The 22,053-nt window shown below is 38.7% G+C and overlaps 2 protein-coding genes across 2 annotated transcripts in view; both read right to left on the reverse strand.

Annotated features, from left to right (window-relative positions):
- Positions 1-6,176, reverse strand: part of LOC122667203 — a 55,795-nt gene extending 49,619 nt beyond the window's left edge. Inside the window, exon 1 of the mRNA XM_043863446.1 lies at positions 5,168-6,176. Within this exon, the coding sequence (XP_043719381.1) occupies positions 5,168-6,012 (845 nt within the window). The 5' untranslated portion in view covers positions 6,013-6,176. The remainder of the gene's footprint in view (positions 1-5,167) is intronic.
- Positions 1,089-20,372, reverse strand: LOC122667204 (inositol oxygenase 1-like). The gene is made up of 13 exons (XM_043863447.1): positions 20,322-20,372; positions 20,118-20,220; positions 19,859-19,940; positions 19,528-19,732; positions 19,386-19,445; positions 19,237-19,289; positions 19,003-19,125; positions 18,810-18,879; positions 18,612-18,690; positions 18,413-18,494; positions 18,281-18,322; positions 7,897-7,903; positions 1,089-1,099 (listed from the first exon to the last, which is right to left on the reverse strand). The coding sequence occupies exons 1-11, from the start codon at positions 20,350-20,352 to the stop codon at positions 18,296-18,298; spliced, it is 915 nt and encodes a 304-aa protein (XP_043719382.1). The 5' UTR covers positions 20,353-20,372; the 3' UTR covers positions 1,089-1,099; positions 7,897-7,903; positions 18,281-18,295.
- Between the last annotated feature and the right edge of the window lie 1,681 nt (positions 20,373-22,053).

The raw sequence follows: 22,053 nt of genomic DNA on the forward strand, positions 1-22,053 counted from the left end.
GCCAAGGTAACAGTAGATTCGGTAGACTAAAAGGAAGAAAAATTACATGACACACCAGACATATGATCAGATGCACCCGAATCAATGATCTAGGGGCGAGAAGAGGGAAACACGTAGTGGCATTACCTGTTTGGGCAAAAGTAGCAGTGGAGGATGTAGAAGGTTAAGATATCTAAAACTGAGTGAACCGAGCATAATCTTCATCTGACAACCTCAACACCTTACCCTCAGAATATGGAATAGAAGACTCAGTATTAGTTGCTGAATTGGCATATTGTTACTATGGGGGTTTACCATGAAGCTTCCAACAAAAACGTTGGATATGTCCTGGGCGACCACAATCATTACAGGTCTTTACAGACCCAGAAATTTCACCACTCTAACCACCACAGCCACTAATGCCACCACCGCAGCCACCATTGCCTCTCCCCTGGCTAAATGCAACAAGAGCTGAACTCTCACCATTACCAGGTGTTGGTTCATGAGAAGTATCACGAGAAACACGCAGAACACGAGAAAAAGTTTCAGCAAGGGAGGCAACTCTATCTCCTCCAAGGATGGTGGACCGTATGGAGTCCTATTTCTGACCCAAACCACCTAAAAACCCCATAACAGCCAGTTGTTCCCGTTGGTCCTGCATTTGTTTCACATCAGAACTGATAGGCAGCAGTGCATTTAACTCTTCAAACATCCTCTTATAATCAGCAAAATATTGGGTCAATGGACGACCATCCTGTCTGCACGATAGAATTCCTATAATAGTTCATAAATACGAGACAAATTATTCTGTCCAGAATACAGAATATGTAAATAATCCCACAACTCCTTCACAGTATCTATGTGAGTCACTAAATCAACGATTTGGGAAGCCATATTGTTCAGCATCTGGCCCAGAATTCGTGCATCAACAATTTCCCAAGCCTCATCATCCTCTGCTTTGTCTTTGGTAAGATGTTTTTGTTGCCCACGACTAGTTAGAACCACCCAGACAATTTTCTTCCATTGCTGGAAATTACTAACATCCTCCAATTTCTTCTCTGTTATAGACTTGGAAGAACCCGAGATAACCTCGGCAACAACCTCCTTCGATTCATCACTTGTATCAACCATCTCGACCAAATAAAAGGAATATGCAGCAGGCAAACAACGTCCCTCCAAGGAGAAAAACACTGATTTCAAAAAAAAATAAGATCTTCAACAAGTCAAAATCGAGCCTCAACAACAATCAATCCAGGGAGAAAAAAAAGATCGAACAATGCTGCCAAAAAACCGAAACCAGAAATTGAATTCTCTTCCAAACAACTTCACTTGCTATTCCTGAATCGATATCAACCACCAAAAAGGAGACATAGTTCTTCTTATATCTTCATGAACTAGTCTCAAACACCCTCAAAAAATCGCAGCATAGGGTGCTGCCTCCCCTTCAAACAAGTCCCATGAAAAACTTCAAACCTGGAAACGAAACTTCAAATCACCACTTCAATGAGAATAGAAAGTGATAGAGTAGGTCCTAGGAAGTTAAATCGATTCCTAAGAGCCTAGCTCTAATACCATGCAAATAATAATGGATTAGAAGAAGAGAAGAGAAAGAAGAAGGGAGAAGAGAGGGAAGAAAAAGAAGCCGATGGACTGTAATCCTTAGGGGAGAACAATCGAATGAATTGTTCTCCCCTCTTCACCAATATGAATAAATAATAGGGAAGAGCTAATACAAAGAGGAGAAAACCCCAAAATACCCCTACTAAACTTGTCTCGGTATTAGCACTAGGCGCTAATACCGAGACCCTTATTCTCGATCTCTAACATTACTCAACCAGATATATCTTTTGCTGTTGGAGCCATTAGTCAATTTCAGACACCAAAGAAAATCCATTGGGATGCAGGATGCTGCATACCATGTGTTACGTTACCTAAAAGGAGCTCCTGGTAAGGAACTTATTTATCGACCCAAACAAAATGTTAATCTGATAGGGTGTTTTTATGCTGATTGGGCTGGTGCTGATGGTGATAGACATTCTACTACTGGTTATTGTACCTTTGTGGGTTGTAATTTAGTCACCTGAAAAAGCAAGAAACAAACTATTGTTGCTAGATCAAGTGTGGAGGCTGAGGATCAGGTGATGACACATACTACAGCTGAATTAATGTGGATAAAGTCATTACTTCAGGAGTTGGGGTTTCCAATCACTCAACCTATGAAGGTGTTTTGTGATAATCAAGCTGCTATTTATATTGCAATCAATCCAGTGTTTCAAGAGAGGAAAACTTTGTGATGTTCTGAAAAAGTTGGTTTCTACTCCATTTGTTTCGACTGCTAACCAACTTGGTGAAATGTTTACCAAACCGTTGTTTGGCCCTGCTTATCAAAAAGGTTCCAAGCTGGGCCAAGGTGATTTGTATGCTCCAGCTTGAGGGGGGTGTTAAGTATGTATCTCGATTAGATAGTGCTAAGTGTGTATCTCGATTAGAATATTCCTCATTCTGATTGAGATACCTTCCTAACCCCTTTACTATTGTTAATTAAAGTTAGTCTAGCTTCAGTCCTAGACCTAGTTTAATTTCCTACTGTAATTATGTTTCTAATCTTTATTCCTAGTAAGATTAGGAAACTCTCTATGTAATTCTGGTTTAGTATAAATAAAGACATTATGAGAGGGGGGGGGGGGACTGCTGTTCGATCCAACATCTCTAGTCAGTCCCCCTTTCCCTCCTCCATCTCCTTTCCCTCCCATCACTCTTGGTTCTCTGGTTTCACCATTTTAACTTTGTCTCAAAGAAGAAGATATCTTCTTCTACTTTTTGTTACAGCACTGGTTTACGATAACCAGCAAAGGTATGAATCAAGAGAACTCCCTCATCCAAGTTCTGATTACCGTGAAATTTTAGGGTATGATTGCCAACTCCAATCCCTCTTGAACGCAACTAATGGTTATCCCAAACAGCAAGTGAAAAAAGAGGATTTAAGGTCTGAACCCGAACCTGAACCTACCGGCAGAGGTGATATCAGATCTGGTTTCAGGTTACTAGATCGCTGCAGAGGGAGTTTTAGAGGAAGATACTCGAGGGTTGAGTCACCCTAGACTGGTAAACTGATTCCCAGAATATTAGAGAGAGGGGAGAAGGAATGAGATGAATCAATCCCAAGTCCTCATCTGTTAGGTCACCCAGATCAGGGAATCGCACATACGGGAAGTGAGAAGAAGAACAGAAATAAATACAGGACAAACCTGGAGAGAGGACAAGATTGATGGGGAGGGGAGAATAGGTAGAAAAGAAACAAGAGGAGGAGTATAATTGGCCAGCAGGCTTACGCCTTAGCACACCACAGCAAAACTCAATTTCTTCAATATTGTTCCAAGGAAATAAAGTATAAATAAAATAGGAAACTCCCATACGTAGCCTAGAAAGGAAGGATCCTTCAAAACAGGACTCTAATAAAGGAGATCAAAAGAAGGCTGGAGACATTTAAGAGGTAGCCCAGCATGACTGAACAATAGAATAATAAAATAAAAGGAAACCAGGAGTCCAACAGCTACCACAATCCTGGTTTTCTTAAGGCAACCAGACAACCCAATTGCATGGCCTGGTTTGGGTCAAAATTGGTTCAATGATGAACCAGACCCTTTCCTCTTCTTCTTTCTGTCTATGATCTGCATCAAATCCTATCCATCCAACAGTTTGGATTGGCTACAACCTATATTTGCCAACATCTGGCTCAAACTCAGCCACACATCGTGGTAAGGCTGATAGCGGCTGGACACCCCAGACCTATTTCCTTTTCTTACCTTTACTACTCAAATTTCTGAGAAATCAACCTGATGACCAAAATTGTTATCCCTTTCACCTTTTATTCCCCAACACTAAACCAACAATTACAAATTGCTATACCCAACTCCATGTCTTTATTAACTAATAAAAAGCATTAAATAGGGTTCCTAGAGGGATTACTTGTTTAAGCCAGGAGTAAAAAAGGTGCTTCAAGTAGATATATCTATCAAACTAAGACCACAGAATTAAAACCAGTATTTGAACTATTCATGGAGAGAAGCAAATTTCCAATCACATTAGCTCTATACTAAGGTCAACAACAAATATGACTTTAAATGTGACAAAACAGGATTCATGCAGCCGATCCCATAACCTGGGATAAGGCTTACATGAGTTAAGTTGTATTTGGCATATACTAGGGATCAGTTTTCACTCCTTAACACTTCATAAATGTTACAGATCAATAGATGAGTTCACTAGACACAAGCAAGATGAAGTCCCAAAGTGCATGATTGCGAATGATATAGTTTTTGGTGGGTGAGACCAAAGAAGTGTAAATGCTACATTATAATTAAGAAGGAATGCTTTAAAATCTAAAGGGTTTACGACAATTATATTTGGAATTAAGAAGGCTACATATACATATATATAATGTGGATCCTCGCTATTGATGAACAATCTATGAGGGGATGAGGAGGGAGATGAGCTATCTTTCATAAATTAGGCAATTATACCGTTGAAGAAGGAAACAGAGCAGGAAAGAAACAAAAAAAAAAAAAAGAGGAAATGATAAACAGTGAAGGAGATGTAGAAGAGGATGTTGTCCAAAGGAATAGAGTGGGATGGATGAAGCAGAGAGAAGCTTAAGTTAGGGAGCCATTAACCACCAACTTTCCCACCACCGAAAAGGAAAATTATAATTTGAGCCAGCATTCCATTTATGTAGTTTGTCAAGCAATATAATGCATAAAGGATATCCAGTCGAAAAAATATGGATATAATAATTTCATAAAATTCATGAAAGAGACTGTTAGTTACAGACACGCCCAAGCAGAAAAAACTATCTACAATTTTACAGACAATGGAGGAGTGACTTATAATAAGTAAATTTTCCAGATAATGAAGGAGTAAATTATAGTAAGAAAGTAGAAATATGTCTCTTTCACAATCATTTAGTTGTTGTAACCGGCAATACACAGGATCCATATGAACAATAGAAAAACACTTAAATTTACTAAATTGCTCCATCAATTTCAACAAGCAACAGGCAGGCAATATGAGAAAAAAGTTTCACCAGAGAACCAGAGATGTATAACAGAGCATAAGGTTATAATGAGAGATTGTATGCATTAGTAAGTTTTTGCTTTAAACAGAAGTATGCCATAAAAGAAGATATTACATTTTACGAGAGTTGATGTAGATGCTGCCACCAGAACCTCCTCCACCCTTGAGACCACCATCACCTCCGTCAGCTAAAACTGTCCCATTCAACTCAAGAAGGTCCACAACATCCAACTTAATCCGTCCACCACCACCACCACCATAGTTGTCCTCCTTGCTAGTTGAGCCACCCTGGCTCCCATAACTCCAAGGCTTTGATAGTGATGACCAAGAGTACGCATCACCACCCCATACATCATCCGGAAGCTTTGACTTATCAGTCAAGCAGGAAGCACCTCTGCCCCCATGACCCCCACCTGCACCACCAAGGTCTTGCGGAGTGCCACTAGTCTGAGATGGAGGAGCGCCACCCAAACCTGTAGTATTGATAATGGAACCATCAAGCAAACTCGCGTTGCGTGCCAGCAAAAAAACTGTCCCTGCCACAACAGACGCATTCTGGCCCAAACTAAAATCTCCAGAAATGTTGACGATAATTGAGCATCCAGCGACAGGACAACGCAAGGATACGCCGGGAAGGACTTCTAAACTGCCTTTCCCCTCTATGTACACATCATCCTCGAGCTGCAAACTGGTATTAAGCTTACAAGAAGTACTCAGTGACCCAATTCCTTTGAGATCCTTCTCACAAGAAACGGATGGCGGATTGGGTGGCGAAGGATTCGGAGGCGGTGAAGGAGGTGAATAATCATGAACAAACAGATCCAAATCGTACTGAAGGATTGAGAAATCCTCCTTCGAAGCTTTAACCAACCAAATTTGGGAGAAAAAGCTAGGGTTGACGAAGAAATTGAATCCATGGAACACAAACAAATAGATAAACCAGAAAGAAGCAGCAGCCATCCACAGGGGTGGGTACTCATCACAACAAAAACCTTAAATCTGAAACTAAAAACATTTTATCCCTCCAACGCCCAAATCAAAAACCCTAAATTCAATCAGATAGTAAGAACTCTCATAAAACCATGAAAAAAAAAAGCTCTGCAAATCTAAATTACTCTCTCCGAATCTCTGTTTCTATTAGTTATCGTTAGTTATAAACTTATACCAAAACTCGAAACGAACAAAGAACCGTACCTCCAAATCAAAAATGACAGGAAATCTATAAAATCTACAAAAACAGTAAGAAGAACGACAGAGGAGCTTCTTCTCTTTTCTTTTCTTTTCTTTTCTTCCAGTTTGTTGTTTTAATATTACGAGAAATGAAAACAGTAAGAAGAACGACAGAGGAGCAAAAGCCTGGCCAGAAAGAATCTTTATGTATGAAGTGTCAAAAGAACGACATTTTCGTTATTGCAAAACACACATACGCGTAATTAGAAATACTGAACCGTTTGCCACGTGACCACAACATCCTCTTATCCATCACGACGGTTCGAACCCAAACCATAAATTGGTTCAACCAGACTGAGTCCGGTCCAACCCTGTATAGCACTACCTACCAACCCACCTATGCTATTATAGAGAACTTTGATTGGCAATGACAGGTGAAATGGTGTTGGTCCGTTCTTGTTATTAATGGGTTAGGGTTAGGGTTAGGGTTAGGTTTAGAACGCGCCACGCCTACATTCCCCAAGGGCTCGTGCGGCACATACTATGATTCGTAAGAGAATAAAACTGGTGGTCCATAGTCCACACCACATCTACGCAACCTCACGTCATACTCACTCTTTACATCTTGTATAGTTGATGCCCTAAAGAGGGAATATTTAATATGGTAACCTTTTTTTAATATGATAACTGTTTCCAATAGTAAACATTATCTCCCCCTATTTACAACTTTGTATATTGTCTTATGTATTAAATCAACAACCTAACACTATCGATGCTCCTAAGGTTATGGACCCCATCACTTGTTAGATGGAGATTTAAGGGTGGGCAAGTCACCTTTTTTTGCATTGAGCTCGTCTCCAGGGAGCTCAGCACGTCCAGGGAGCATCCAATCGTTGGGTTGTACTGCACATATGTTTAGGCGTGTGTCGAGATGTGTGTAGCACAACCCCACCCTTTGATGCCCCCTGGGTGTGCCCTGGGCGCTAAGCTCCATAGAGAAAAGTCGGATCCCCTTTTTCTATAGAGCTCGATAATCCATAAGGCCCCTTTTGTTCGAAAGGGAAGGTGGGTGGGATTGTTGGGAAAATAGGACCCACATGTTGATGGAGTTTTATTAAGATGAAAATGTTGAAGTGAAATTACTTTTCTCATAAATAGTAACCAAAGTTCCACATAAGCAGACAAAGTCATTAATGATGTTTCGTTAGCTTTTGTAAGTTCACCATCCCATGATAATCAAATAAGATTGGAGTGAGATTTTGAAGTGACACATCAGTATTTTTCCATCCCAATTCTCCCATCCCACCTAAGTCCCTTCTAATCAAACGGGGCCTAAAGAATTTGTCAATTTGTGATGAAACTAATAACCTAATTGAAGATCTTTGTATTTGTTTATTGGGACATTGTTTTCTGGGTGGGACACAGGGGCCATGCCACGTGCATTAGCCAATGAAAACACATGCGATGGCACAAAAGGGGGTGAAATTTTTACCATACATGAGGGCATGGTGGTCATTTTGACCTTGTTGTGCGTGGGCGTGACCCCTGCATCCCATGCAGAAAACATTCTTTCTTTTTTCTTTTCTTTTTTCGGTGAAGGGGGTCGATAAGGGGCATACAAAGGATCCACAAAACACACACTTCATAGAAAGTTAGAAACTAATACTTAATTAGTGCATATGTCAAACACCCGTGCATATTGAGAAGAGTTGATCCAATTGCCAAACCGCCAGACCAAGGCCTAGGTGTGCAATCTTCATCATTAGATTATAATAATCAACGAAACTTTCTCTCTTTTCCAAAGGGAAGAATTAGTCCGGTTTAGAGATGCCAAGGGATGGAGACAACCATGGTTGAAGTACACGAAATCGGGTATGAGATATACCTCCACCAACTTTGACCCACCTAGAATCAGTTGGAACCAATGTTTGAGACGAGGAAAAGAAACAAAGATTTCTAAAAATTTTGAAAGTGAAATTTTCTGGTTCCATTTCGTATGTTGGACCACTCAAAAGGAATAAATTTTGCCGCCCTTCCTTGTCATTTCTTCTTTCTATTTTGCCTATAAAATATTCAAAGTAGAAAGAAAAAAAAAAAATTTGAAATACAAATTTAAGTTAGTAAAAGCCGAAATAAGTCACAAAGTCATCCAAAAACTTCAAATGGGAGAGACCGGCCCAGTTCCATATCCCTAATTTAAACTATAAAATCATGAGAATTGAGGAAGTAGTTATGGCAAGATTACGTACGACATGGGATACAGCTAAATAATACTGCCGTATGTTTTTGACCAATGTAAGTTGTTAAAATGCATCTATATATAGAAAATTTCCAACATGGAATGGAAGAAGCCATTCTCATCTCTACCAGCAGCAAACTGCATCACAGTCAATGGGATGGCAGAATGTGTTGTTGTTTTTGTTTTTTTTATGAATATAACACGACAAAGCTTAGGTCATAATGTATGGGTAGGTTTTAAAGGTTGAGAGAAGGTTCTCTGAGCAAGCGGCACAGGAACGGACCAACAAAAAAGTTTGTTATATGGATCAGGCTCCTCTCCTATGAGCCCAGTGAGACATCCAACGGCATTGGGCTGCTAGGCGGGCAGGGATGTGTACTTGCATGGGTCCATTACACATTTTGGTGTGCCCGGCAATCTAGCATTGTTGGATGCCTCACTGGGCACTCCCTAGGCGTTGGGCTCGAAAGAGAAGATCTGAATCCTTGGTATATATCAAGATAGAGAAATCATTTCATGAAAGAGGAGAGAGGGTATTAGTGTACCTTCCATGATTGTATTTAAAAACCTTTTATAAAATTAAAATGGGATCAAACTGCCTTGAAAGGATGCCCTACCTTAATCATCGTTGAATCAGACTCCCAAGGGACAAGGGTATGAACAACTCTAATAATATGATGATGGACATATTTGACTATTGATTTCATTCACCGTGGATGAAGGAAAACTTTCTACTTAAAGACATATTTGACTATTGATTTCATTCACCGTGGATGAAGGAAAACTTTCTACTTAAAAATAAACCAATTAATTTTTTTATGGTATCACGCTTGCAATACGTATGCATACTAAATGAGTATAGTGACCCAGTCTCTTACGGCATGTGACCCGAATAATTATCACCTCCAATTCGCTCTCCGCTCCAATTCCTCCAATTTCTCACATAGGAGCGAAAATGACCATCCTACCCCCTGTATTTGAAATTTTGAACATGAAGCATTGTGTAACATGGATCCCAACCATGCATCTGCACGCCCATCGGGAAGACGTACACTCCCCTTATAAGCGTTATATATTGTGTTTAGGACAAAAGATTATGTTAAAATATAATTTTCTTGCATAGACCAACAGCTTGTTTTATCACGTGGGTAAATGATTTAATCATTCTAATTGTTGGATAGATGGAGAATACATTAGATTAATTATATGTTGATCTCAATTATGTGATCCATTGTGTAAATTTAATGACTTTGTATTTCAAAGAAATTTTGCCCTTTCAAACATTATATTGATACATGGGATTTTCATTTTGCTCTCACACGTACTACATTGGATATTAGACGGATTCCTCTAACTCCAGGATACATAAAAAATAACGTTGATGTTGCTGGTGTTTTTTGCGATTGCCACGACAGGTTTGTCGGTGGTTTTGTGAAGTTCATTGGATCTACTTTTCCATATGTGGCTAAGAAGGGTGTCAAAATCAAACCAAAACCATTTATCGATACTGAATCGAACCGTTTAATAAAGGGTTCGGTTATGGTATCAACATTGAGACCATTTATTTAAATGATTTAAACCGAACTAGACCGTTTAGATGTACATAAATATGTCAAAATCAAACAGAAACTGTTTACTGAAGCCAAATCGAACTATTTAAATTGAAACCGTGCAACTGTTTAATAAATAGTTCATTTATGGTTTCAAAATTGAGACCGTTTAACACCCTTAGCCTGAGATCTTTGTAGTATGAAAAGCACTCTCCATTGTTGCAGCTCATAAACTTTCAGTTCATTATCTTGGAAAGTGAAAATCTGATGGTTATCAATCTCTTGAAGCAGAATACTAAGGCCTCTCATTCGTAGGTTGCCCATATTGTTTTTTTTTTTTTTTTTTTTGATGAAAAAAGGAAAATATATTACTGGAAGGATAAGAGTGCCTAAACAATATTATGATGGAGAACAACTTGTTCTTTGTGGACTGCTACATATTTTGTTATAAAATTTGCAAAACTAGAAACATATGTATTCCATGGGCAAGTGATCGGAATGCCTCTTGTTCCTTCAGCTGCTTGAGACAAGAGAGGAATCAATATCCATGGTTGAACCACGAAAGTTGGGTCTTGAAGCAAAAGAGGGAGTTCCATGTTGAAGCACCGGATTTCCTTGATGTTGTAACCTAGCCGAGCTGCATATTGAAGACCCTTTAGAAGGTCAAAACTTTCTGTCTCCAAAAAACCGTTAGTACCTAGGAAACCAGCAGCCGTTAGTAAAAATTTTCCTTCCAACAAAATAGAACACATCCACCCTGATCTTTTCGGGAGAATTGAATAGTTCCTGCACAAATCAGAACATAGTAGTCTAATATGGGAAAGGATTTGAAACAAAGATCTATAGGCAGATTGCTCGTAGTAGAACAATGCATAGAGGAAAGCGAAGTATGGGTTGGGGGTGAGATATTTAAGTCTATCAACCATTTATGGATGTTTGAAATTACTTTGACAAAGTCTGGTTTAATAGATTTATGGACCACTTGGTTTCTGACATGCCATATAAAGTAACAAGTAATAATAAAAATTGAAAAGAACCATTTGGAAAGTTGCTTGTTTGGGAGATTATCATTGAGAATATAATTACAAAGGTGAAGTAAAGATTGATGGGAGAAGTATTCCGTTCTCAACCCCATAGGACCAGCCATCCAGATATGTTTAGACCAGTCACATGAGAGAAAAAGATGTCATATGGATTCAGGACAAGAGCCACATAAAACACAAAGGGGATTGATCGTGATCCATTTTGAGAGAGATGCTTTAACCGGGATTCCGGCATGTAAAACACACCAAAAGAAGTGTTTAAATTTAGGGTGAATGGGTAACTTCCATAGGAAGTGCCACCAACCAGCAAACCTAGGATGAGAAGACAATCTCAACGGAGATGTAAGAAATTTAGCTACAATTTGAGTGAAGAAATTACCACTCTTTGATACAGAGCATACCCAAGAATCAAAGTTATTATTAAGAGACACAGAAGCACAAGCAACAACAAAAGCAATAGGGAATTGAGGGGGAAGTAAGCCAGCAATAAGTCTATTCTGTTCGAAATACTTACAAACCATATCTCCCCTGAAAAGTCTTGCATAACGTCAGTAAGACAAAAACCTAGAATTGTTTGAACCCATGGATCAATCCAAAAAAAAGAGTTCTTCCCATCACCAATAATGCGAAAAGACATTGACTTTAAGATGGGAAGTAAATGGGCAATACTGTTCCAAGACCAATATCCCCTTTTGATGATAATTTTTTGATAAAAAATAGAGGAATTGGGAAAATATTTTGCTTTTAAAACCTTAGCCCATAAGTCATTAGGATTATTAATGAGTCTCCAACCAAGTCTAAGGATCAAAGATTTATTTTGAATTTCAGATTTCCTAAGACCTAAACCACTAGAAGCTAAAGGTAAGCAGATTCTATCCCAGGCAATAGGGTTGTGATGTTGACCAGAATCAATGTTGCCATTCCAGAAATTGAGACAAATTGAGTCAATGGATTTACATACCTTTATAGGAAATAAGAATGAGGACATTAAATAAGCAGGTATGGAGCTAAGAACAAATTAGATAAGCACTTTTCGACCTGCATAAGAAAGATGGTTAGCTTTCCAAGTTGAAAGTCTAGATCTGATCCTGTTGACAATACCTGTTAACTCCTTTGTCTTTGAAATTTAATCCACAATTAGTTAATGGGATCGACAACTTTAGGCCACAATAGACAATTCCATTGGCAAAAAAGCCGTTGGTATAGAAATTCTCTTGATATATAAAACCCTCCACAAAACTAATCCTATATATGCTATTGTCTAATGGGAGGACAAATTTTATGTCGAGTGTACTACTACTTGTTGAGGTTGGGCATGTCTTGTATTATGGGGGTGCAAATAATTATTAGGTTTGTATTTTTAATTGGGTCGTGTTTTAGGCCCATTGCATGTACGAGGGTTAAATTGTAATAGCGGAGGGATTAAGGTTTTACTTTGCTGGAAAAACCTAAACACAAGTAAAAGAGAAGATCACTTTGTGAGGTGGAGGGTGTTGTAAAGAACTTTTCTGGATTAGTAAAAAATATCTATTTCTCTTGGGTAGAAGTATGCATTTGTGGCAAACCACGTTAAAATTTTCATGTTGTATGTGATGATTTGCTTGGTTTTTTTCCTGTGGTTGCGCATTCGTTCCCAACAAGTGGTATTAGAGCGAGACTCGACTAATCATTGTAGGGCATGCATGGAGATTTGAGGAAAGGGCAATACGCAAAGAGATCAGAATAAGGTATTTTTTCACTATAGTGCGCGGACCTAATTTTTTTTCTCTACATCCATGGAATTATTGGAGGAAAGAGATAGAAATAGATGAAAGAGGCATACATGGAGAAGCACTATGTGATTCCGAAGTTTGATTCCAATTTCATACATGAGGGAGGAAGAAGAAGAAAATTTCCAGAATCAGATTAGTACATGAGATATGAGGGAGTCTAGAATAGGAAGAAGAAGAAGAGTGATTCGCACATTGAAGATGGAAAAGTGAAGAGAGAGAGAGAGAGAGACACGTACTTTCCTTGAGAAGAAAGTACGCAAGCTTTCATGGATTTTTTTAAGTGTTTTTCAAGTTGATATTGTATGGGTTTGGCTTCTATAAGAAAATTTTGATTTTGTCCATAAGTTATACTACAAAGGTTAAGTGTTCCTAAGGTATTTCGATGTTTTGAATGTAGTAGAAGGGATCGAGTAGATTTCGCTCCGTTGGTATAAATTGTGTAGATTCATACAAAGATCAATCATAATCAAGTTTGTTGAGGTTGATGGCAAGTACAAAGGGCACAGATTAAGTAAATTTGATGGGGGTGAAAGCTTTAAGCTTCTCCAATGAGCACTTCAATGACCACAATGATTTGATTATGTGACAACAATGGATGAAGAATATTCATATGTGGGAGGGGACAATCAAGGTTCTCACAAAGAAATTAGAAAAGCCAGAGAAGATGAAGGAATACAACTGGCAAGAGTTATTGGATCTAACAATCAACACAATCTAGTTGTATCTTGAGGATAACACTCTTCGTGAGGTTATCGGGTTAGCGGATCTAGAGGAAGTTTGGGCAAAGCTGGAGAGCATGTACAAGTTCAGGTCATTGAAATCGATTGTTTATGAAAAAACCATTATATGACCTCTAGTTGTTAGAGGGAGTGAAATTTGAGGTGCATTTGGATGAGTTCAATAAGGTAATGTAGACACCTCATTTTTTCATTACCTCCGAAGGTCTCCCATGACGATGATGAGCACCTTCCAAGATGTAGATCCGATGTATTTGCAGATTTAAAGCAAGTGTGCACTTTTTGACTTCGTCCCCAGATTGTTCACCCACCATATCTCTGAGAAGGAAAACCTTGTAAACCTTCATTGGAGCCAAAACCAGAGCCCCTGAGCAGTCCAAACTACCCCTAGAAGGGCTAGCCCTAACCTAGTCCTCTTTGGAACCAGCCTACCCTAGCTTAGAACCAGCCCAAACAGCCTAAATCCCCCTGTCAATACTCAAACCTAAAACCAAAACTCGAAGGCCTCGAGTTGACATCGACCACATCTTCCATGACATCGACCCAACTCTCTTGAATGTCGAACAAAACCACTTGAATGTCTACCCTCATTCGACACTGAGACCTTTTTAACCAACATCCAAAAATACCTCCATCGATGTTGACAGTTGTTTATCGACAGCAGTTCGATGTCGACATATCACATACTCCTTCTTCGATGTCGACTAGACCTCACTTTAATATTGACTCTATGCAGATCCGAAACACCCAAACTTGTCATGTTTAGCTTTGATTTCACTTCCTTTCGTGATCAGGGGGTGACTAATACCTTCCCTAGATCGTAACTTGACCCATACCTAGACCAATGGATCAATTCCCCAAAGAGCATTTTAAGAAAGTCATTCACATTACGAGTCCGAGACCCTACTCCAGGTGGTGACTCCATACATTCAATTCACCTCTCTCTTCTTCCTAAAGAGGGATGAGGTGGAGGACACATGACGATCCCTACTAATATGTCAAGTATCGGCTCAAACAAAGTTTCCCATGTATTAGCAATGAAGTATTGAAAAAGGGAAAAAATTCACCACATGCTCAGTGTACCATTGTCCTCTTAAAAAGTTTTTTTTACCATGTAAATATACCATTCTTTGTACCACCACTGACATGATATGAAAGATTTCCCCCACACGAGTACCGTGGAACCCCTTCCTTTGAAAAATATACACTTTATCACATCACAAGCATGATGTTTTTACGTCTCGTCAAAATACCTAATATAAAAATGGCCAAATGTTCCCTCTGCTGGGGACTCAGGCTGCACCCAGACACATGGGGGTGGACGAAATGACCTCCCCACCCCCTAAATGGCAGAAATACCACCCCATGTGTCTGGGCGTAATCTATGTTGAGACATAGAGAACATTGACCGTAAAAAAAATTAAGAAGCCAATTTTTATGCATGGCTGTGTATATACATGGTCGTGCTTTACAACCGTTGGATGGGGATAAGAGGCATAAGTGTAATTACACATCCGCTATCTCTCTCCCATCAAATGATTGAAGGTATGACCATATATGTCTATGCCATGTATAAATTCTTTTGCCCATTTAAAATAAGGGAAAAGGTTTTTTGAGTTGTTGGAGCAGGATACGCTATAACTTACTTTTTTCTTTTGCACAGTTTGTAATCTCATATTAGATTGGCCGATTTTGGTTAGATCGAATTGGTATCGACTGAGATCAATCCTAATACCGATACTAATACCGATACTGATTTGATCCACCTGTACAGATGAGAGTAAAAGGTCAAAAAATTGGATATTTTTCGCACAAAAAACCAAGGGTAAAAGTATCTTACTTGGCCCGAGTTTGGGCGATCCCTATCCAATCTAGCCGAACCTGCGTATCCGAACCGATACCGAGATTACGAACCATGAAAATTGAAACGACCCCGCGCCTTTTATCATACGATACTGTTCCGATGGCTCGTAACCCTCACCGACACTCTCCCTCAAATAATCATATACTTCCAAATTTCAATCCTCGCTGTGAATTAGATTGAATTTGGATTGGAGAACCGCAGCATCGACAACATGACCTGGAGGACAATGGGTCGGCTTCATTCAACGAACTCTGCACTCACAAGTTGCACAGCTAAAGTCTACAACCCATTCAAGAATCTAAAAAGCAAACATTCAAGAATACTGTAACTTTATAACAACGATGGCGACGGCTATGGTGGTGATGATGGAGCTCAGCTCGCAAGTAAATGTATTTTCTAACTTGCTCCTCTACTTGCTCATGATATGCTTGGGAAAATTCCTCAGAAACGTCAGCTTTCCTCTCCTTGGAATTTGGATGATGGGTCAGTAGGCAATGTGTACAAGACATTGGGGTCGGATTCCACTTCCCCGTTCTTGTGCCAGAAGATGTTATACGAGTTATCGTAGTCTCCTAACCCCAATTCCCTTTATTGGCTATTTGGCTCCAAACATGAATTCTAAACTAATCAAATGGAAATGTTTAATGTTAAATCTCAGTTTGGCAGTTCAGCACTCGTACCTTAGTTTGTCTTCCTGCTAAGGAGTAAGGAGGTGCTGATGAGAAGTCTGCGTTACATTGTCAGGCAGTCTCGTGTAAATGCTTCATGATTTCATGTCTGTGAGTGGCACTCTGAACTGCATCGTTCAAGTAGCCTCACTCTGTTAGTCATGTAGTTCTTCATTGGAAGTAGAGAAAACTTTCCTATAGGGACCTAAATAACCACTTTCTATAATTTATATGAGTTTCTTGATTCCCACAAACCCTACTATCATATTTTAACTGTTGTGCTGGTCAGGTTATTGCTGAAACTGATTCTTAAATCTTTGGGTGAAAGTGTGAAACCCAAACATCAAACATCACATGTTGCTGGAACTGATTCTTAAATCTTATGGGCATCCCCTTGATGTGGAAAACAATCAGTAGCTTTCATTTGAATGTGTATATTGCTCTAGGCATTGTTGCCTGACTTGAAACCCGTCCTTGTGTGGTGAATCAACTTCGGATATATAGCATAATGGTTTGTGCTTTAGGGGTTGGTCAAGCAGGATCTTTGTGAATCAGTTTACTGAGGTTGTACTTTGTATTTTGTTTCGTCATTTGCTGGAAATTCAGGCCTAGTTTATCAGCACTAGACTTCATTCATATGTTAGACTTAGCCAAGACAAGTGAAGTGAAAATTCAAATTCAAGTTTTTCCTTGTGGTCTTACAGAGCACACATTCCCCACTCAACCAGTCAGTTATTTGTTTGAAACTGCCTGCAGAAACACATTTTTCATTTTTTGGGATTTATGAACTGAACAAACTATTTACTGTAACAATCTAGTAGTTTTATTAACTTGGAAATTTGAGCTCCAAAACTTTGCAAATCAATAAAGTGAAATGGAAAATTAACTCTAGTGATTATTCTTCACTTCACAAACTGCAACATGAACTTTGAGTTGAACTAAATTATAGTCTCTCAATTTCCTTATTCAAGATCTTTAAGGATGTCCTTTTTGACAAAGACCTTCAAGGCATCCTGGATTAGTCAACTTTGTTCGTTTAGGATTTCAACATCCTGTGTATTTGATTGCCTGTTCTAAAATGGGTGGGATGGGATTTTTTGTTTGTTTGTTTTGTCTTGTTCTTTGTTTTTAGTTTTTGTTTTTGTGGTATATTTGTGGCAGTTCAAGTACTAGCAGTTTTATCCTTGTATTTGAACTAAGGTAACCTTTCCTTTCTGCTGGCACAAAATGGACCTCAACTATTTTAACCACTTCTTCTCCTGTAAACTGATAAACGACAGAATATGCATTCCTGAATCACCACTGTTTATTAGTGGCCATTTACCTGGGATCATTTTTCTTTAATAAGCCAACATCAGGTACAATTTTATGCTGCAGCCATGTTAAAGAGGCAATTTATAAAGCCTTAAATAAATTATTTTTTGTTTGTTTGTTTCGTCTTTTTCTTTGTTTTTAGTTGTGGTATACTTGTGGTAGTTCTAGCAGTTTTATCCCTGGGTTTGAACTAAGGTAACCTTTACATTTTTTTTCCCCTTGTTGCAGGCACATAATGAACTTCAACTATTTTGACCGTCTCTTCTCCTGTAAGCTAATAAAGGACAGAGTATGCATTCCTGGATGACCTCTGTTTATTAATAGTGGCCATTTACCTGGGATCATTCTTTTTTTTAATAAGCCAACATCAGGTGCAATTATATCCTGCAACCATGTTTAGAGGCAATTTATAAAGACCTAAATAAATTATTTTTTTCATGATACTCTCTGTCCTCACTCCTCACTTGGTCTTAAAATTATGCTCTACACATTATGACCTTGTTTATTTTAGATTTGAATATACTTGAGAGTTCTTGTAAAAGGATAATTTCTGTCTCTGTTTCCTTATTTATTTTGGATTATTTATATGGAGGATAATTAGCCCAGAAAACAAATTTCTTTAGGCTTAACTTACTGATTAGAATACTCAAAGCAGAGAGGCAATGGAGCAGAGAATGGAGAAAGAAATTTGAATACTTCACACAGAAATCATAATATTTTATTATTCGTTACATCTTTGCAACATACTGGAGAATAGACAACCCATTGACATTCTCCTAAGAAAAGAAAATATAAAATAAAAAAAGATAGTCCATCTAGTATCCACACAGCCCTTCATTATCGTCATTATCTGCTCAATCAGTTTTTCAAGGCTGAACCATCACATTCACCATCTTAGCTTTGCAGGGAAGTACTGCAACAACATTCATCTAATTTAGGACAAGAAAGGGAGGAAAAATGGCAAAGGAAAAGCAATATGAAAATAAAAGTAGGTGAAACTCACCTTTTCAATGAGGGATAGATAGTAAGGCTTGACTTTCTCCACATCAACCCGCACTTTACTTTTGCTGTAAAGGTCATACTTGCTGCAAATAATATGAAAAATTAAATTTAAAAAAAAAAAAAATTCTGAACTTGAAGGTTTCTTCTTTCTTTTATTTTTTTTTTTTTGGGGGGGGGGGGGGGGGGGAGAGAGATCTTACCTGAAGATGTGAAGCCACTTCAGATTCTCATGATCCTCTTCATTCATCAAGTGTTTATATGCTCCAGATTTATGTAAAGCTGCAAAATGACAGGTTGAAATTCTTTTTCAATCAAATGGATCATTACAAAAATTACTATATTTTTGTATTTCTGTATGACTAGATAATTAGAGAATAGCATTTAACTTAAGTACTTACGATAGAAGGAATGGAATCGAATGATGAACAGTGCAGCAGAAGGTAGAGTTGTCTTATTCTCCTTTGCTACCTATAGAGGGTAAGTTTAGTTAGTTTTTACCATTTTCTTATGAGCAAAATTATAACATTTATAAAATGCAGTGTTAAGACATTAGGAGTTTAGACTCAATCTAAATGAGTGTATAGGCAATACCAAGTACATATACTCATCATGTCCCCATGTCATCATCACATTGTCAAGGCCACATCCCTCAGAGTAAATTCCATACTTTGTATTGTAGGCAGGATTGTGGTGGTCAGGATTATCTATGAAATACTGTATTAACAACAACAAAATGGATTTAAGATAAGTTAATGTTTAGTGATTTGCTTTTAACAACATAACATCTAAGCAGTTCTGTAATTGTAAATTGTGAGATGATATTACCTTGTGATGAACAATTGATTCATCAAAAGCACACCCAACAGGGAATGTGTCACCTGTAATATGAATATTTTGATCAATTTGAAACAACAAAAGCAGGATTAGTTCCATATACAGGTGAAATAAACTTCATAAACAAATTTGACTCTTACCCACAACAGCCCATTGAGGAAGCTCTCCAAATTTGTGGTGTAGAAGTACCTTCCCAAGATCTAAAATCCATACAAGAACAAGGTGATGAGAGAGAGAGAGAGAGAGAGAGAGTTTAGGAATTATAGGTGGGTGGGTATGTACCATGGATAAGGCCAGTCAGGTGCAACCAATCTTCATTAGGGTAGTCTTTCCTGATTGCTTCAGCTGTCTGAAGCAAGTGCTCAATTTGAGGCTCATCCAAATCAGGGTCACTTTCATCCACAAACTCATTGAGAAGTTCACAACATTCCCATATGCTCATCTCTACCCTGTTCAGCTTACCATACTCTTCTTTCATCTTCTTCACCTGAACCCATACAAAATAAACTTATAGAATCAAAACTCTATGCTTTCAATTTTGAAACTCCAAAAAAAAGGGAATTAAACCCTTAATTTATAATAATATAATTTCACATCAAAAGTCTGGGCTTACAAAGTCAACTGTTTGGTGGATGTGATTCTGCTTGTAAAATTCCTCAACACTCTTTTTCCTTTCGCTTTCAGCATCATAAGCCCTGTTGAATCCATTTCAAATAAGTGAATCTGAAGCACTAGCTTGCAATGCAACAGAGCCAATATACCCATGAGGCCAAATGGGTCATTTTGGGCCTCTGGGCTCAGGCAATTGAGGCCCATATCAGAAATGAAGGTCTTCTTCTTGTGAAAATTAGTCAGGGGATTGAGAGAAATACCTAAAGGTGTGACCAAATGTGTTGGATCCAGGAACCGCAAATCCACCATCAAGCACCAACTTGTTGGTCTCTTCATTGATATTCTTATCCTGGTTTTGGGTTCCTGCAAAATAACAACCAGATCTCTTCCCCATTTATCAAATCAAATAAGCGTAAAAACTCTTTTATCTAATAAATTAGATAGACAGATAATAAGAATCTTACCAACTGCTGGTTGTTCAACGATGACTGTCATTTTCTCAGGGAAAATGAAAAAGAAGATCAAATGTTGAAAGCCAAAAAAAAAAAGAAAAGCAGAATCACAAAAAAAAAAAACAAAAAAAAGGGAAAAAGAAGGTAAGAAGACAGGGAAAAGGATTGGGAAAGTGGGTGTGGAGGGGAAGTTGTAAAATGGGGTGGTATTTAGTTTCAACAGTCCTTCCTTGAAATTTGGAAGGAATTTGAGTCCTCCTAAAGAGAATCAGAATCCATATCTATTTTTATGTTTAGTACAGGGAAGGAGCCAATGATTTAGATTTTAGAAGGTTTGGTTCTTAGCATCTGGCAATAGGTGAAGTGATTTGTAATAAACTTGGTAAGTTAGTAATTAGTAATGTAACATGTGGTACGCTATTGGCTGTGGTTATTTTATCGTTTGGGTTTAGAGGTGGAGGAGAAAACGTTATTATCGTCAAAACAGATTTGTTGGTTTTTTTATGGTAATCCCTAGCCGATATGATAGGGCTGACTGAGTCAAGAGTGACGTGGAAAACTTATCCACAATCACCATTTTTGCCCATAACAGAGATATCTCAACAACCCTTTTCCTACATGCATGCTTCAGGGGTGTTTCAGTCTTTTGAATGTCTTCTTCTATGTAAATGTAACACCGCCGTTTTCGTATCTCTACGGATTAAACAGTAGGGTGAGGTAGAGGTGTCACATTGTCACCACTCACTCAACACCAGCACATGATTGCGATCTCAATGATCTGATTGATAGCTTTGAAGTACGGATTTATATGGGACCCATATGACGTGGCATCTAGTCAAGGACGACGACTAGCTCCTTTGAACTCTCACCGTTGTTTAAGGTATTTTATTTTATTGTTTTTTAATATGCAAGCTGTGAGCCCTTGAGAGTAACATGTGGAAATATAATACGCGGAGTTGCAAATCTGTCAAAAGGTTTGACGGTCATCAGTTTGACACGTAATTGCAGTGTACCCCACCTCATAGACGGTCGGTCGGGCTTTTCAAAATATCTTCTCAGGGCCCACCGTGCAGAGAACATCATCGGGGATATCGCGGGGTTATCCATTCAAAAAGATAGTCGTATTTACGAGGGAAAATTACATGATTAGCTATTTTTGGGTTTTCATTTATAAAACTGTTCTTTTCGATTGTACCCCAAAGGAAAGCTGGAGGTCTAGCTCTGCTGTGGACTAATCAGGTTATGGTGGAAATTCTGTTTGCTGATGATCGGATTATTGATGCTCAAATCACCAATCCGGACTCTTCTATCACTTTCATCACAGGGGTATATGGGGACCCAGTTAAGAGCAATAGGCAAAAGGTGTGGGATAAATTAATCTCCATTGGTCACCAAAGGCATGAGCCATGGATTTGCATGGGGGATTTCAACTCTTATATGGCTTGGTATGAGAAACTGGGGGCAATCGCAAAGGGGCTAGAGACAGTGCTAATTTTAGGAATATGATCAATGCTTGCCACCTCATGGATCTGGGAGCTCACGGACCTCAATATACATGGAGTAATAGACGAAGAGGACATGCAGAATTCGCATCGATTGGACCGAGCACTAGCAAACTATGCTTGGCGTGCAATCCATGGAGACGCCACTGTGTGTATCAAGGTCGCTATTGGGTCCGATCATAATCCACCGCTCATAGATGAAGAGGGAGGTATCTCTCGGTCCTCGACCCTTGTTCGAGTCC

The sequence above is a fragment of the Telopea speciosissima genome, chromosome 7, assembly GCF_018873765.1.
Source record: "Telopea speciosissima isolate NSW1024214 ecotype Mountain lineage chromosome 7, Tspe_v1, whole genome shotgun sequence".
Taxonomy (NCBI): Eukaryota; Viridiplantae; Streptophyta; class Magnoliopsida; order Proteales; family Proteaceae; genus Telopea; species Telopea speciosissima.

Bases quoted from the DNA above. Each gene is read 5' to 3' on its own strand.
- LOC122667204 (XM_043863447.1), bottom strand. From the start codon at position 20,352: ATGACAGTCATCGTTGAACAACCAGCAGTTG. The intron at 19,941-20,117 runs GTATTTCTCTCA...TGGATTCAACAG, and splicing joins ACATTTGGTCACACCTTTAG to GGCTTATGATGCTGAAAGCG. The intron at 19,290-19,385 runs GTAAGAGTCAAA...TTCATATTACAG, and splicing joins TCCTCAATGGGCTGTTGTGG to GTGACACATTCCCTGTTGGG.